We start from the raw sequence: 13,074 nt of genomic DNA on the forward strand, positions 1-13,074 counted from the left end.
CCCATCTTTCCATTGACTGAGCGTCGAACCTACAAAAGAGAACAAAAAAGAACACAAGAGCAACAATAGAGAAACAGTAGCAGAAATGAAAACAAACAGTGTAAGGCATTCAACTATAAAAGCCACAAGTTCAATGTAACCTGGACACAAAAATTTACAAAAAAAAAGACCAATAAATAAAAAAGAACATCAAATTTCAAGAGGTGATTTATTTTCTTTTTGTTTTATTTATTTTTGAATCGAAAGCAAAAAGCAATAAATATATATAAAAAGGAACCCTTTTTACCTGTCATTTGGTCGCACCAATGGTGTTATCTCTTTCAGTTCGAAGGTCACTGAATCCCTGGGGATTCGGCCAAGGCTGCAGCAGAGGACAAAATCGAAAGGTTTCCATTTTAAGATTTTGGTGGGTTTTTGGGCATTTTGGTCTTAAATCGGGGTTGAGTGTAGAAAAACAATAAAAAAAGACTTTTTATTATTTTGTCGGGCATTGTGGACGGCGGCGCTGTCGCCGGCGGAGCTCGATGACTCCAACAATCGGCCTGAGGATGGCTCGGAGAGAAGGGAGAGGTTTTTTAGTTTTTTTATAAATAGGGTTAAAATAAATTTTTTATGGTTATTTGGCTTATATAGGGTGCCAAAACAGCACCATTTTAGAAGGGTCTGAAAGGCCCCAAAACAACGTCGTTTTGGGGCCAACCTGATCCGACCCAGAGGATCCGCATGTTTTTAACTAAGGGTCTATTTACCCTTTCAGCCCTTCCGCTTTTATGGCTTGTTTCAATCTAGTCCTATTCTTTTTTTTATTTTTTACTTTAGGGTTTAGGATTTAGGATTTTGGCACATGTCCATTATTTTTATTTCTATGAAAATAATGCATCTTTGTGTCCCACTTGGCAAATATTCTATTTTTTTCTCTCTTTTTTCTCATACTAATACTACACATTTAATCATTCTTAAATTTATTTTTTTATTGGGTCTCATTTTATTCTTATGATAGGTCTCTAGATATCAATAATATGAGCAACACTGCTGTTAACTTAGAGTCTCCTTTCGAGCAGGATATGTGTCTAAAGGAACCTTAGAACTTTAAAGATGATTGAGATTGTAACTTGTCTCCTGATTTGTTAAAGATGGTAAAGCAAGATGAGAAACAGATCCTACCTCACGAAGAGTCAGTGGAAATTGTGAGCTTAAGGGATGAACCAAAAAAGAAAGAGGTGAAAATCGAAACTTGCATCACTACATAGACAAGGCAAGACCTCGTTGAGTTACTTCAAGAATTCAAAGATGTCTTCGTATAGTCATATCAAGACATGCCTGGTCTAAGTACTGATATCATGGTGCACCGGCTTCTCATAAAGGAAAAATACAAGCCGGTCTAGCAGAAACTTCGAAGGATGAGGCCCAACGTGCTGTTGAAAATAAAAGAAGAGGTCAAGAAACAATTCGACACGGGTTTCTTACAAGTGGTTAAATACTCAGAATGGGTAGCCAATATTGTCCACGTCTCCAAAAAATATGGGAAAGTACAAATGTGTATAGACCAAAGGGACTTAAACAAGGCCAGCCCAAAAGACAATTTTCCATTGCCTCATATTAACACTTTAGTGGACAACATGACAGATTACTCACTGTTCTCCTTCATGGATGGCTTCTCGAGATACAACTAGATAAAAGTACATTCTAAAGACATGGAAAATACCACATTCGTAACCATGTATGGAACATTTTGGAATAAGGTGATACCATTTTGGCTAAAAAATGCGGGAGCGACGTATCAAAGAGCCATGATAACCCTGTTTCATAATATGAGGCACAAATAAATTGAGGTTTATGTCGATGATATGATCGCAAAATCCCTAACAAAAAATGAGTATATACAAGTCCTAAGGAAATTATTATTAAAATTGAGAAAATTCCAACTAAAGCTCAATCCAACAAAATGTACCTTCGGGACTAGGTCGGGGAAATTGCTAGGATTCGTAGTCAGTGAAAAGGGGATTGAAATTAACCCAGATAAAGTCAAGGCTATACAAGAGTCGCCTCTGCCACGCACTCAAAAAGAAGTTCGAGGTTTCCTAGGAAGACTAAATTACCTCACTCAGTTTATTTCACAACTAACTGAGAAATGTGACCCCATATTCCGTCTCATTAAGAAACACAATCCAGGTGTATGGGATGATGAGTGCTAGAAAACATTTGATAAGGTTAAACATTACTTGTCTAATGCCACAATGCTGATGCCTCCTAGCCCAGATAAGCTACTAATACTGTACTTGGTAGTATTTGGAAATTCTATGGGATGTGTGCTTGGCCAACATGATGAGTCAGAGAGAAAAGAGAGGGATATATCACCTCAGTAATAAGTTTACTGAATGTGAGACAAAATATTCGCCAATTGAAAAGTTGTGTTGCGCCTTAATCTAAACAACCCAGAGACTGAAATAGTACATGTTGTACTATACAACTTGGCTAATCTAAAAAATAGACCCCCTAAAGTACATGATAGGGTCAACTGTTCTGAATGGAAAGATGGCCCGATGGCAAATTCTGCTTTTCGAATTTGATATAGTCTATGTGAACCAGAAGCCAGTAAAAGGGAGAGCAATAGCAGATTTTCTAGACAGAAGAGCTCTAGAAGATTACGAGCCTTTGAACTTTGATGAAGATCTGATGTATGTTGCAACCACTGAAGAAGATGCTTAAGAAGGACATCTTTGAAAATTAAATTTTGACGGAGCGTCAAACTCTATAGGTAACAAAATCGGGGCAGTCCTAGTATCCCCAAACAGATATCATTATCCTTTTACTAGTAAATTGCACGAACAATATGGCAGAATACGAAGCATGCATCATGGGTATACGTACGGCTATAGAACGCAAGATCAAAATATTAGAGGTATATGGGGATTCTGCACTAGTAATCTATCAACTCAAAGGAGAATAGGAGACGAGAGACCTCAACTTAACCAATTATCGAAGGCTGGTCCTTGAATTAGTTAAGGAGTTTGATGACATCACCTTCTGCTACCTCTTGCGATATGAAAATCAGATGGCTGACGCTTTAGCTACCTTAGCTTTCATGGTCAAAGTGAACAAACAAGAGGATGTAAAACCTATTCAGATGAGTATTTATGAGGTTCTAGCTCATTGTTACAATATCGAAGAAGAAGAAAAGGATGATTACCCTTGGTGCCACGATATATTGCGATATGTGACGAATCGTGAATACCCTGACCAAACAACTGAGAATGATAAAAGGATGTTGAGGAGATTGGCCAATGAATTTGTCCTAGATAAGGAGATCCTATAGAAAAGAAGAAAGGATTAGGTGCTACTGAGATGTGTGGACTCCGTTGAAGTTAAGAAAATCTTGGAAAAAGTCCATGAGGGTGTTTGCGGAACACATGCTAATGGTTTTACAATGGCTAGACAAATAATGAGGTTCAGATATTATTAGTCCACCATGGAAGGAGATTGCATCAGTTATGCCAAAAGATGTTATAAGTGCCAAATTTATGGAGACAAAATTCATGTGCCTCCTTCACCTCTTCATGTTATGACTTCTCCATGGCCTTTCTTTATGTGGGGCATGTATGTCATTGGGCCGATCTCGTCAAAAGCTTCCGATGGGCATCAGTTCATCTTTGTGGTCATCGACTACTTGACCAAGTGGGTAAAAGCTGCTTCATATGTCAATATCACAAAGTCGACAGTCAACAAATTCTAGAAGAAAGAGATCATATGTCGGTATGGAATGCCAGAAAGGGTCATATCTGACAATACATTAAACTTGAACAACAATACAATAGTGAAGGTCTGTGGTCGACTCAAGATCAAACACCACAACTCGTCACCATATTGCCCAAAAATGAATGGTATGGTAGAAGCGGTCAATAAGAACATTAAGAAGATAGTGGGGGAAAATGATAGAGTCTTACAAAGATTGTTATGAGAAATTACCATTTGCCCTCTATATCTATTGAACGTCCATCAGGACCTCTACCGGGGCAACGCCTTTCTTATTGGTTTATGGAATGGAGACGGTTTTACCCATTGAATTCGAGATCCCTTCTCTCCGAGTTTTGTCAGAGTTAAAGTTAGATGAGGTAGAATAGATCCAATCTCGATATGATCAACTGAATTTGATTGAAGAAAAGAGGATAAAAACTATCCATCATGGTCAAATGCACCAAAAACAAATTATGCTAGCTTATAACAAAATGGTTCGTCCCAGAGAATTTCATTAGGGGGACCTGGTATTGAAAAAAATCTTTCTCATACAAAAGAACTTTAAAGGAAAGTGGATGCCAAATTAGGAAGGACCTTATGTGGTAAAGAAAGTCTTTTCTGGAGGAGCGTTGATTTTGACTGAGATGGATGATAAAAGCCTACTTAATCCTGTGAATTCAGATTCGGTCAAGAAATATTTCACTTAACAAAAAAGGAGAGGCCAAGGCAAAAACTCGTAAAAGGGCGCCTTAAGACCAAAGGGGTTTTGAGATGAAAACCCAGGAAAGGGCAATTCAAATTTTGATCAAATGTGGGGCATGTGATAGTATTTTCCTCTTCGAGTTAACAAGAAGAAGAGATGTTACATACTGGGGCATCAACAAAGTACTCTAGATCTCCTAAACACATATCAAGTTCAAAAGGGTCCTCGAGAAGTTAGTGCGAAAAAGCTCATGCTACGATATCTAAGGCACGTAGTTTCATATTACTCATTTTGTATTTTATCAACGTTTTCTATTTTGATTAATTTATTCATTTTGAGTTTTGCTCTCAATAAATTTTAATCTTGTCCACTGTTATGATCTCTTTCAAGCATTTTACATTGAAATAACGATTAATGGACTAATAATATTCAAGTAAAAAGAGTTCTGCATATTGCTCTAAAAGGTTTTCTAAATAGTACGAGGATCTGAGACAGGACCACTAGTCAAAACTAACCAAATTCAAGAGTTGGAAACATTTGGGAAAGAATAGTCTAAATTGTGATTATTTCTTCGGGTTTCCTCTCAAAAATACTATCTGAACAAGAAGGTAAGGTAATACGTCAGTGATAAAACCTTGACGAACAACGAGCAATGTCAACCTAAGTATTAAAAGGGGATCATTCTTGAAAAATGACATTCTACATCCATGCAAATATCATTCATACACATTTAGTTAGGAGCATTTGGTTCATTCTGATCATAACATCCTAATTTCTTGGCATAAATATAGGCCTATAAAATGGATTCTACAGGTCATGTTCCCTAGAGAACAGTGTAACAAATCAGTGAAACCATAAATCCTATACCCCTGAAGTTGCAGTGGAATAGATTGAAGTTATCGTGGCAAATCTTGTCTTCCTGAAGTTGCAGTAGAGCAGATTAAAGCCACAAATTCTATCCCCCTGAAGTTATAGTTGAGCAGATTGAAGATACAAAAATTTTCTCCTAGAAGTTGCAGTGGAGCAGATTGAATATGCGAATCTTATTTTCCTGAAGTTGCAGTCGAATAAATTAAATCTACAAATCACAAATCCTATACCCCTGAAGTTGCAGTAGGATGGATTGAAGTCGTTATGGTGAATCTTATCTCTCTAAAGTTTCAGAGAAGCAGATTAAAGCCACAAATCTTATCTCTTTGAAGTTACAGTGGAGTAGATTAAAGATACAAATCCAATCTCCATGAAGTTACAGTGGATTAGATTGAAAACACAAATCTTATCTCCCTGAAGTTGCAGTGGAGTATATTGAAAACACAAATCTTATCTCCTTAAAGTTGCAGTCGAGCAGATTAAAGATACGAATCTTATTTCCCTGAAGTTGCAGTGGAACATATTAAAGCTACAAGTTACAAATCTTATCTCCCTGAAGTTGCAGTGAAAAAAATTAAAGTCACAAATTTCATCTCCCTAAAGTTGTAGTGGAACAAATTAAAGCTAAAAAACTTATTTCCCTAAAGTTGTAATGGAACATATTGAAGCTACAAGTTACAAATCTTATCTCCCTGAAGTTGCAGTGGAGCAAATTGAAACTACTAATCTTATCTCCCCGAAATTGTAGTGGAGCAGATTGAAGTGACAATTCCTATAACCCTTAAGTTGCAATGGGTTAGAACGAGGCTACTTGAAAAAAAAGAGACACCAAAGAAGTCAAGATTCGACAAGACCAGACAAAATTGGCCCTTCTTAAAGTCTTTGATCCATTCCCGTTACACGTCAATGAGCAAAGTACGGCAGCTGTAATGGGCCATTTTTTCCCATGCCCTAAACAGACTAAACAAATAAAAATAATTAACAATCCAAATCCAAATGTTACAGGCCCAATTTACAAGTTAACAGCCTAAACCATAACCCAAAGTCTAAAGCCCATAACCTAAACTAATTTAGAAACTTTGAAACCCTAATTTTCTTTGGCGTCGCTCCTCGTGCCTCTGCAGCGTGCTCGCAGCCCAAAGTCTGACGTGAGTTTGCTACCTTGCACCAAAACGACAAAGGCGCGCGTCCCATCGTCTGTTGACAGAGCGTCGAACCTGCAAAAGAGAACCAAAAAAGAACACAAGAGTAGCAGCAGAGAAACAGTAGCAGAAATGAAAGCAAACAGTGTAAGGAATTCGACGATAAAAGCCACAAATTCAATGTAATCTGGACAAGAAAATTTACAAAAAAAAAGCAATAAAAAAACAAAATATCAAATTTCAATAGGTGATTTATTTTCTTTTTGTTTTATTTATTTTTGAATCGAAAGTAAAAAGTAATAAATATATATAAAAAGAACCCTTTTTACACGTCGTTTGGTCGCACCACCGGTGTTATCTCTTCCAGTTCGAAGGTCACCGAATCCTTGGGGATTCGGCCAAGGCCGCGGTAGAGGACATAACTGAAAGGTTCCCCTTTTAAGATTTTGGTGGGTTTTTGGGCATTTGGGGTCTTAAATCGGGGTTGAGGGTAGAAAAAACGATCAAAATAGGATTTTTTTATTTTGTTGGCCACCATGGATGGCAGCACCGTCGCTAGCAACCGGTGGCCATCGCGGTGGGAGCCCGGCGACGGATGGCTCAGAGAGAGATGAGAGGTTTTCTAGTTTTTTTTTTTTAGAAATGGGGTTAAAATGATTTTTTTTGAAGGTTATTTGGCTTATATAGGGTGCCAAAATGGCACCGTTTTAGAAGGGTCTGAAAGGCCCCAAAATGACGTCGTTTTCGGGGTCGACCCGATCCAAACCAGGGGATCCATACGTTTTTAACTAAGGGTTTATTTACCCTTTTAGTCCTTCCACTTTTATGGCCTATTTCAATCTAGTCCTATTCTTTTTTCTTTTTAATTTTACCCTATAATTTTATTTTTATTTCATTTTAGTCCCCTGAGGAACGATGTCATTTTAGGGACAGGGAATAATTGCACAGTTAGTCCCTCCTCCTTTGCGCACGTTTTATTTTAGTCCTTTATTTTGCCTGTTCTTTTTTTATTTTAAAATCTATCCCTAAATTTGGTTTAAATTGCAACTTAATCCTCATTCATTTAACTTCAACCCTTAATATATTTTATATATGATTTATTTATCTATTTATTATCATTTACTCTTTTTATATATTTAAAGATTATGTTTATGTATTATTTTATTCTTATCTTCATTACTACTACTATTATTTATTTATTTATCCTTTATTTATTCAATGCCAACCTTTTCATGAATTATTATTATTATTTGTTTATTTACCTATTTATTATTATTACCTTGTTTTTTCATTTTGAAATTCATATTGTTCATATTTGTATATATTATTATATTGTCATTAATATCTCATTTTATCTTATTTTATTTCATTTTTCCTTTTATTTTTGGGTACTTTTAAGTCGTGTCTTTTATATCATGTATTTTTCGTTTATTTTATTTTAAGTTACTTTATCTATTTATTTAGATTATGTTATTATTATTAAAGTATACCCTTATTTATTTATATTTTATCATTCCAATATTCTATCCATATAGTCATTTTATATTATTCCATTTATCACTACTATATGTTAAGTTTAGATATGTCCGTCCATTGAGGTATTGTATCCAAATAAAAAAAATACGCATCGTTTTAAATATGATATTTGTTATTGTTTAGAAAAGGAAATTTTTAAAAAAGAGAAATAATACAAGGTTCCATACTTGGTGATTCGAGAAGTCGTGCTCTAACTTACGGGGTTCGACTTTCTCGTTGAACCTAGATAACCGAACATTCCTTTTAAATTTAAGTCGCATGAGTTTTAAATAACAGTTAAATAAAGAGTAAGTTTATTTTAGAGGACCCGAAATGGCGTGTCTTAACTTATGGGATATGGCCCTTTTGTTATCTCGAGATAAGATCTTTTATACACGTTTTGATTTTACCAAAAAATACATTAATACAAAGAGGGATCGTATTTTAAACTCTTTTCGAGTTTTCAACTTTCAACACTAAGACATTAATTAATCAACTAGGTATCGATTTTGGGCGTTACGAGGGTGCTAATCCTTCCTCGTGTATAATCAACTCCTGAACCCATTTCTTGAAGTTTGTAGACCAAAAATCATTGTTTTAGTAAATCAAACCGTTTATTAAAACAATCAAATCACGAGGTGACCCGATCACACCTCATAAAATAGGATCGGTGGCGACTTCTATTTTCGTTTTCATTTTTAAATAAAAAGTCGATTTAAAAAAAAATTCGACAGGAACCATGTGAAAGAAACAAAGACTTGATTTATTTGGTGGGCAAAGATTATGTTTCTGCGGTGAAGAATATGAGAAGAGAGAAAATTAAAGGGGAAGAAGAAAAGGAAAACAAAAAAGAAAAAGAAAAAATTAAATTGTTCAAAAAATAAAAATATAGGGACTAATTTAACAAATGGAAAATATAAAAAAAACTATGTTAAAAAATAAAGAAGGAGAAAAAACAATGAGAGAACGGAAAGAGAATGGAAAAAAAATTCAAAAAACATAAAAGACAAATTAAATTGTTCAAAACGAAAAATATAGGAACCAATCATATAATTTAACCTAAAATTTTATTTGAAATGATAATTTAATATGTCACATCACCTTACCATTACATAGTTAATGACAATTAACGCCAAGAACTAAAATATTGTAACACGATAACTGAAATGATCGAAACTTAACATTTTAAGTGACTGTTTTGATAGTTTTAAGTACTAAATTTAATACTATTTATTGAGTATCGACATATTTATTTATCTTTAACTAAAATCCAATGTAGGTTCTAAGTTTGAGGATGGAGTAGAGTTGGGTTCCCACTGGATTTTTTTTATTTGAGCCTACTTTTTTATTTCATTTAATATTAAAAATAAAGTTTATAGATTGATATTTTTATTTATAACTAAATCTAATAAACAAATAATTTTCTAATAAAAATAAATTTGATAAGATGAAACTGAATCAAACCTAAAATATAAAATAACTTGATAAATTCTGCCTACTCAAATAATTCAATCTATAAACACCGAAATTTAAAATACAAGTGATGCAGCTCTATTATTATTATTATTATTATTATTATTATTATAAGAAGAAGAAGAAGAATCTATTATTAGACATTGGAAGATACTATTTAATTTAAATAATTTTTTAAATAATATAATAATTAGTTTATAACTTTTAAAATTGATGGATCTTAATGTAAACTTATTAATAATTTAATTATCTTAATTATTGTTAATTTTTCTTTTAAATTGTTTTGGTAAATTATAATAACAGAGCAAAACCCAATTAATAAATGTGACTAGCACAACTCAAAGTCAGACCACATCTGAAACAATAAACACTTTTAACTACTAGGCCATCGCATAGAATTCTTATTTTTAAATTTAATACTATTTATTGCATATGGACGAATTTATTTATCTGACATCCAATGTACGTCCTAAGTTTGAGGACAGTGTGGAGTTGGGTTCCCAGTAGATATTTTTTGTTTGAGCCTACTTTTTATTTCATTTAATATTAAAAAATAAAATTTTTAGATTGATATTTTTATTTATAACTAAATCTAAATAAGCAAATAATTTTCTAATAAAAATAAATTTAAAGAAGATGAAACTGAATCGACCTAAAATATAAAATAACTTCATAAAGATATTGACAGTCCACAAACTCCATATAAAGACATCCAAGTTCAAATAAGCTCCATAGCAATTCAAAACTTACAATATACTGAAGGAATAAGCAAATCTCAAACTTATTTCTCAATGGAACCAACGTCCCAATCCTTGAATGAAGAGCAACGTCGAACCGCTAACTATCATCCCAGTATTTGGGATCCCACCGCCATCCAATCCTTTACTACTCCATACACTGTAAGTTGTTTTGCATGCTAGGCTTGTGATAAATGTTATTATAGATATATGTTGCATGTAACAGCCCTTTTTCTTTTGAATTTTAGTACGAACTCTATGCTACACAATTGGAGGATCTAAAACAAAAGGTTAGTAAATTGCTTGCCTCAACGAAAGACACACCTGCCTTGTTGAAGCTAATAGATTCAATGAAGAGGCTTGGAGTGGCCTACCATTTTCAGGAACAGATTCAACAGGCTTTGAATCAATTGAATTCGTATCTAAAGCTTATCTCCGATGATCTTTCCACAGTAGCATTGCATTTCCGGCTCCTACGAGAGGATTGTTTTCCTATTACTGTAGGTTTGTTTGTTTGTTTCTGGATGCTTTCAGAATTGTTAGCTTATTAAGCACGGTCACGTTACAAACAAATCATATCCTTTTCTTGTTTTCTTTTTAACTACTCCGACAAAATTAAACAGATGTGTTGGAGAAATTTAAAGGTGGAGATGGGAGGTTCATGGGGAGCTTATGTGGGGATGTTGAAGGGCTTTTGAGATTGAATGAAGCTTCATTCATGGCAATACAAGGCGAAAAAAATCCTTGAAGAAGCTAAGGCTTTTAGCAGTGAAAATCTCAAGAATGTAATAGGGAAACTGGAGAAAGTTGAGGCTAAGCAAGTTCAACGGTCATTGTTGTTATTTGTCAATTGCAGGTAACATGGAGAACCTGAGAATTAACATTTCGTAGAATTAGCTCTGATTTGTTGTTATTTGTCAATTGCAGTGGGATATACTTTGCAGAGCTCATATCACAGAAGCCAGATGGTTTTATGGAGGTCAAATTCCCACTTTTGATGAATATATTAAAAACGCATGGATTTCAATTGGAAGCCTTGGAGGGTTGGTTCTTGTTTGTTTTGTGGAGGCAGACTCCATTGTTCATCAATTTCCAAATTGTCTCAAGGATTCTCAATTATTTTACCGGCCATCTCTAATTACTCGACTCAGTAATGATCTGGGTACTTCCAAGGTAATATCTTCATTTGCAATACATAATTTGCTACAGTTACTAAATTCTAGATGTGCTAAATTTGTTTCATTTTGAAGGCTGAGATGGAAAGAAAGGACATACCGAAAGCAGTGCAGAGTTATACGATTGAAAAAGGAGTATCAGAAGAGAAAGCACGAAATCATGTAAAAGAACTGATAAGCAATTCATGGAAGAAGATCAATGAAGAAATTTTGGATAGTCGTTTCTCTCGAGTTATTGTGAATTTATCTAAGAACATGGCTCGAACTGCTCAATGCATATACCAGCATGGTGACGGAGTTGGGACATCTACTGGTGTCACTAAAGATTGTATTGTTTCATCAATTCTTAGGCCTATTCCAATATAGATCACCAATACTTACTCTCAATTTTAGTTTTTCAATTTTGTTGGAACATTGGCAGCAGCAAAAACAATTTACAAAGCAGAAAACCAATGGAAATCGAAGCAAAGAAAAGAAAACAACAAGCAAAACTTAGACACTCAGAGATTGTAACTGAACATTCATGATTTTTCATTCAAAATTTGAAAAATTTATTGGAGTTACAAACTTTGACACATTGACATTTACCTAATAAGATAACTGCTCCCATTAAGCTAAACTAATACAAGCTTAAAACAAAAACAAAGATAAGCTGACATACCAGCTTTTACATCAAAATCACATCACTAACTTAATCCTACTAACTTTGTAAGTTAGTTAGAAATGAACAAAACAAAAAATACGTAACAACAAGGTGACCAAATCAATTTGCTTCATTCGGTCCAGCTTCAGTCTTGCGCACCAAGCAAAGTTGCTGACCTCGATGGCTGCATGCTGCTGGTTTCATGTTGCATTGCAGGCCAACTCTCAACACTCCTCCTTGGTCTGTATGCAACCCCTACCAATTGCATTTCTCAAAGCTTCAAATCGAGTAGCTCCTAATGGCTTGTCAATATGTCTGCCAGTTGAGCCCCTGAGCTACAATGAACAAGGCTGACTTCCCTAGTTTGCTCTGCCTCTCGAACAAAATGCAATTTAAAGTGCTTAGTCTTACCATGGAACACAGGGTTTTTAGCTATAGCAACTACTGATTGATTGTCCACTCAAATTTCAGTTGCTTCAACTTGATCTTCATTGAGATCTTGAAGAAGTTTCCTGAGCCATATGGCCTGGTTAACAGCTGCTGCAGCTGCAATGTACTTTGCTTCAGCTGTGGACTGAGCAATAGTTTGTTGCTTCTTCGAACTCCAGCAAAACACACTCAATCTAAGTGTGAAAAAGTAACCAGAGGTACTCTTCTTATCATCAAGAGAACCTGCCCAGTCACTGTCTGAATATCCTTCAAGTTTCAGCTCTCTTCCACTTTTAAACATAACACCATAGTTTGCTGTACCTTTAATGTATCTAAGAACCCTCTTTGCTGCCTTCAAATGAGCCTCATTACAGTAGTGCATAAACCTCGATAGCAGACTGACACCAAACATGATATCTAGCCTAGTTGCTGTTAGATACAATAGACAACCTACCAGGCTTCTGTAATGTCTTTCATCAACCCTTTCTTGGTCTCTATTACTAGTCAGTTTCTCACCTTGAGCCACAGGTGTGCTGACTGTTTTACAGTTTTGCATGCAAAACTTAGCAAGAATCTTCAAGGCAAAAGTATGTTGGCTGATGAAAATGCCCTGATTAGACTGATGTACTTCCATTCCAAGGAAGTAAGTCAT

General features: G+C 34.9%; 1 protein-coding gene across 1 annotated transcript; it reads left to right on the top strand.

Moving 5' to 3' along the window:
• Positions 1 to 10,229: 10,229 nt before the first annotated feature.
• Positions 10,230 to 11,716, top strand: LOC105770774 (probable terpene synthase 9). The gene is made up of 5 exons (XM_052630303.1): positions 10,230 to 10,337; positions 10,424 to 10,679; positions 10,799 to 10,896; positions 11,103 to 11,348; positions 11,426 to 11,716. Exons 1-5 carry the CDS (start codon positions 10,230 to 10,232, stop codon positions 11,714 to 11,716), a joined length of 999 nt encoding a protein of 332 aa, XP_052486263.1.
• Positions 11,717 to 13,074: the final 1,358 nt, after the last annotated feature.

Source organism: Gossypium raimondii, chromosome 5, assembly GCF_025698545.1.
Source record: "Gossypium raimondii isolate GPD5lz chromosome 5, ASM2569854v1, whole genome shotgun sequence".
NCBI lineage: Eukaryota > Viridiplantae > Streptophyta > Magnoliopsida > Malvales > Malvaceae > Gossypium > Gossypium raimondii.

Bases quoted from the DNA above. Each gene is read 5' to 3' on its own strand.
- LOC105770774 (XM_052630303.1), top strand. From the start codon at position 10,230: ATGGAACCAACGTCCCAATCCTTGAATGAAGAGCAACGTCGAACCGCT. The intron at 10,897-11,102 runs GCAATACAAGGC...TGTCAATTGCAG, and splicing joins TGAATGAAGCTTCATTCATG to TGGGATATACTTTGCAGAGC. The intron at 11,349-11,425 runs GTAATATCTTCA...TTCATTTTGAAG, and splicing joins ATGATCTGGGTACTTCCAAG to GCTGAGATGGAAAGAAAGGA.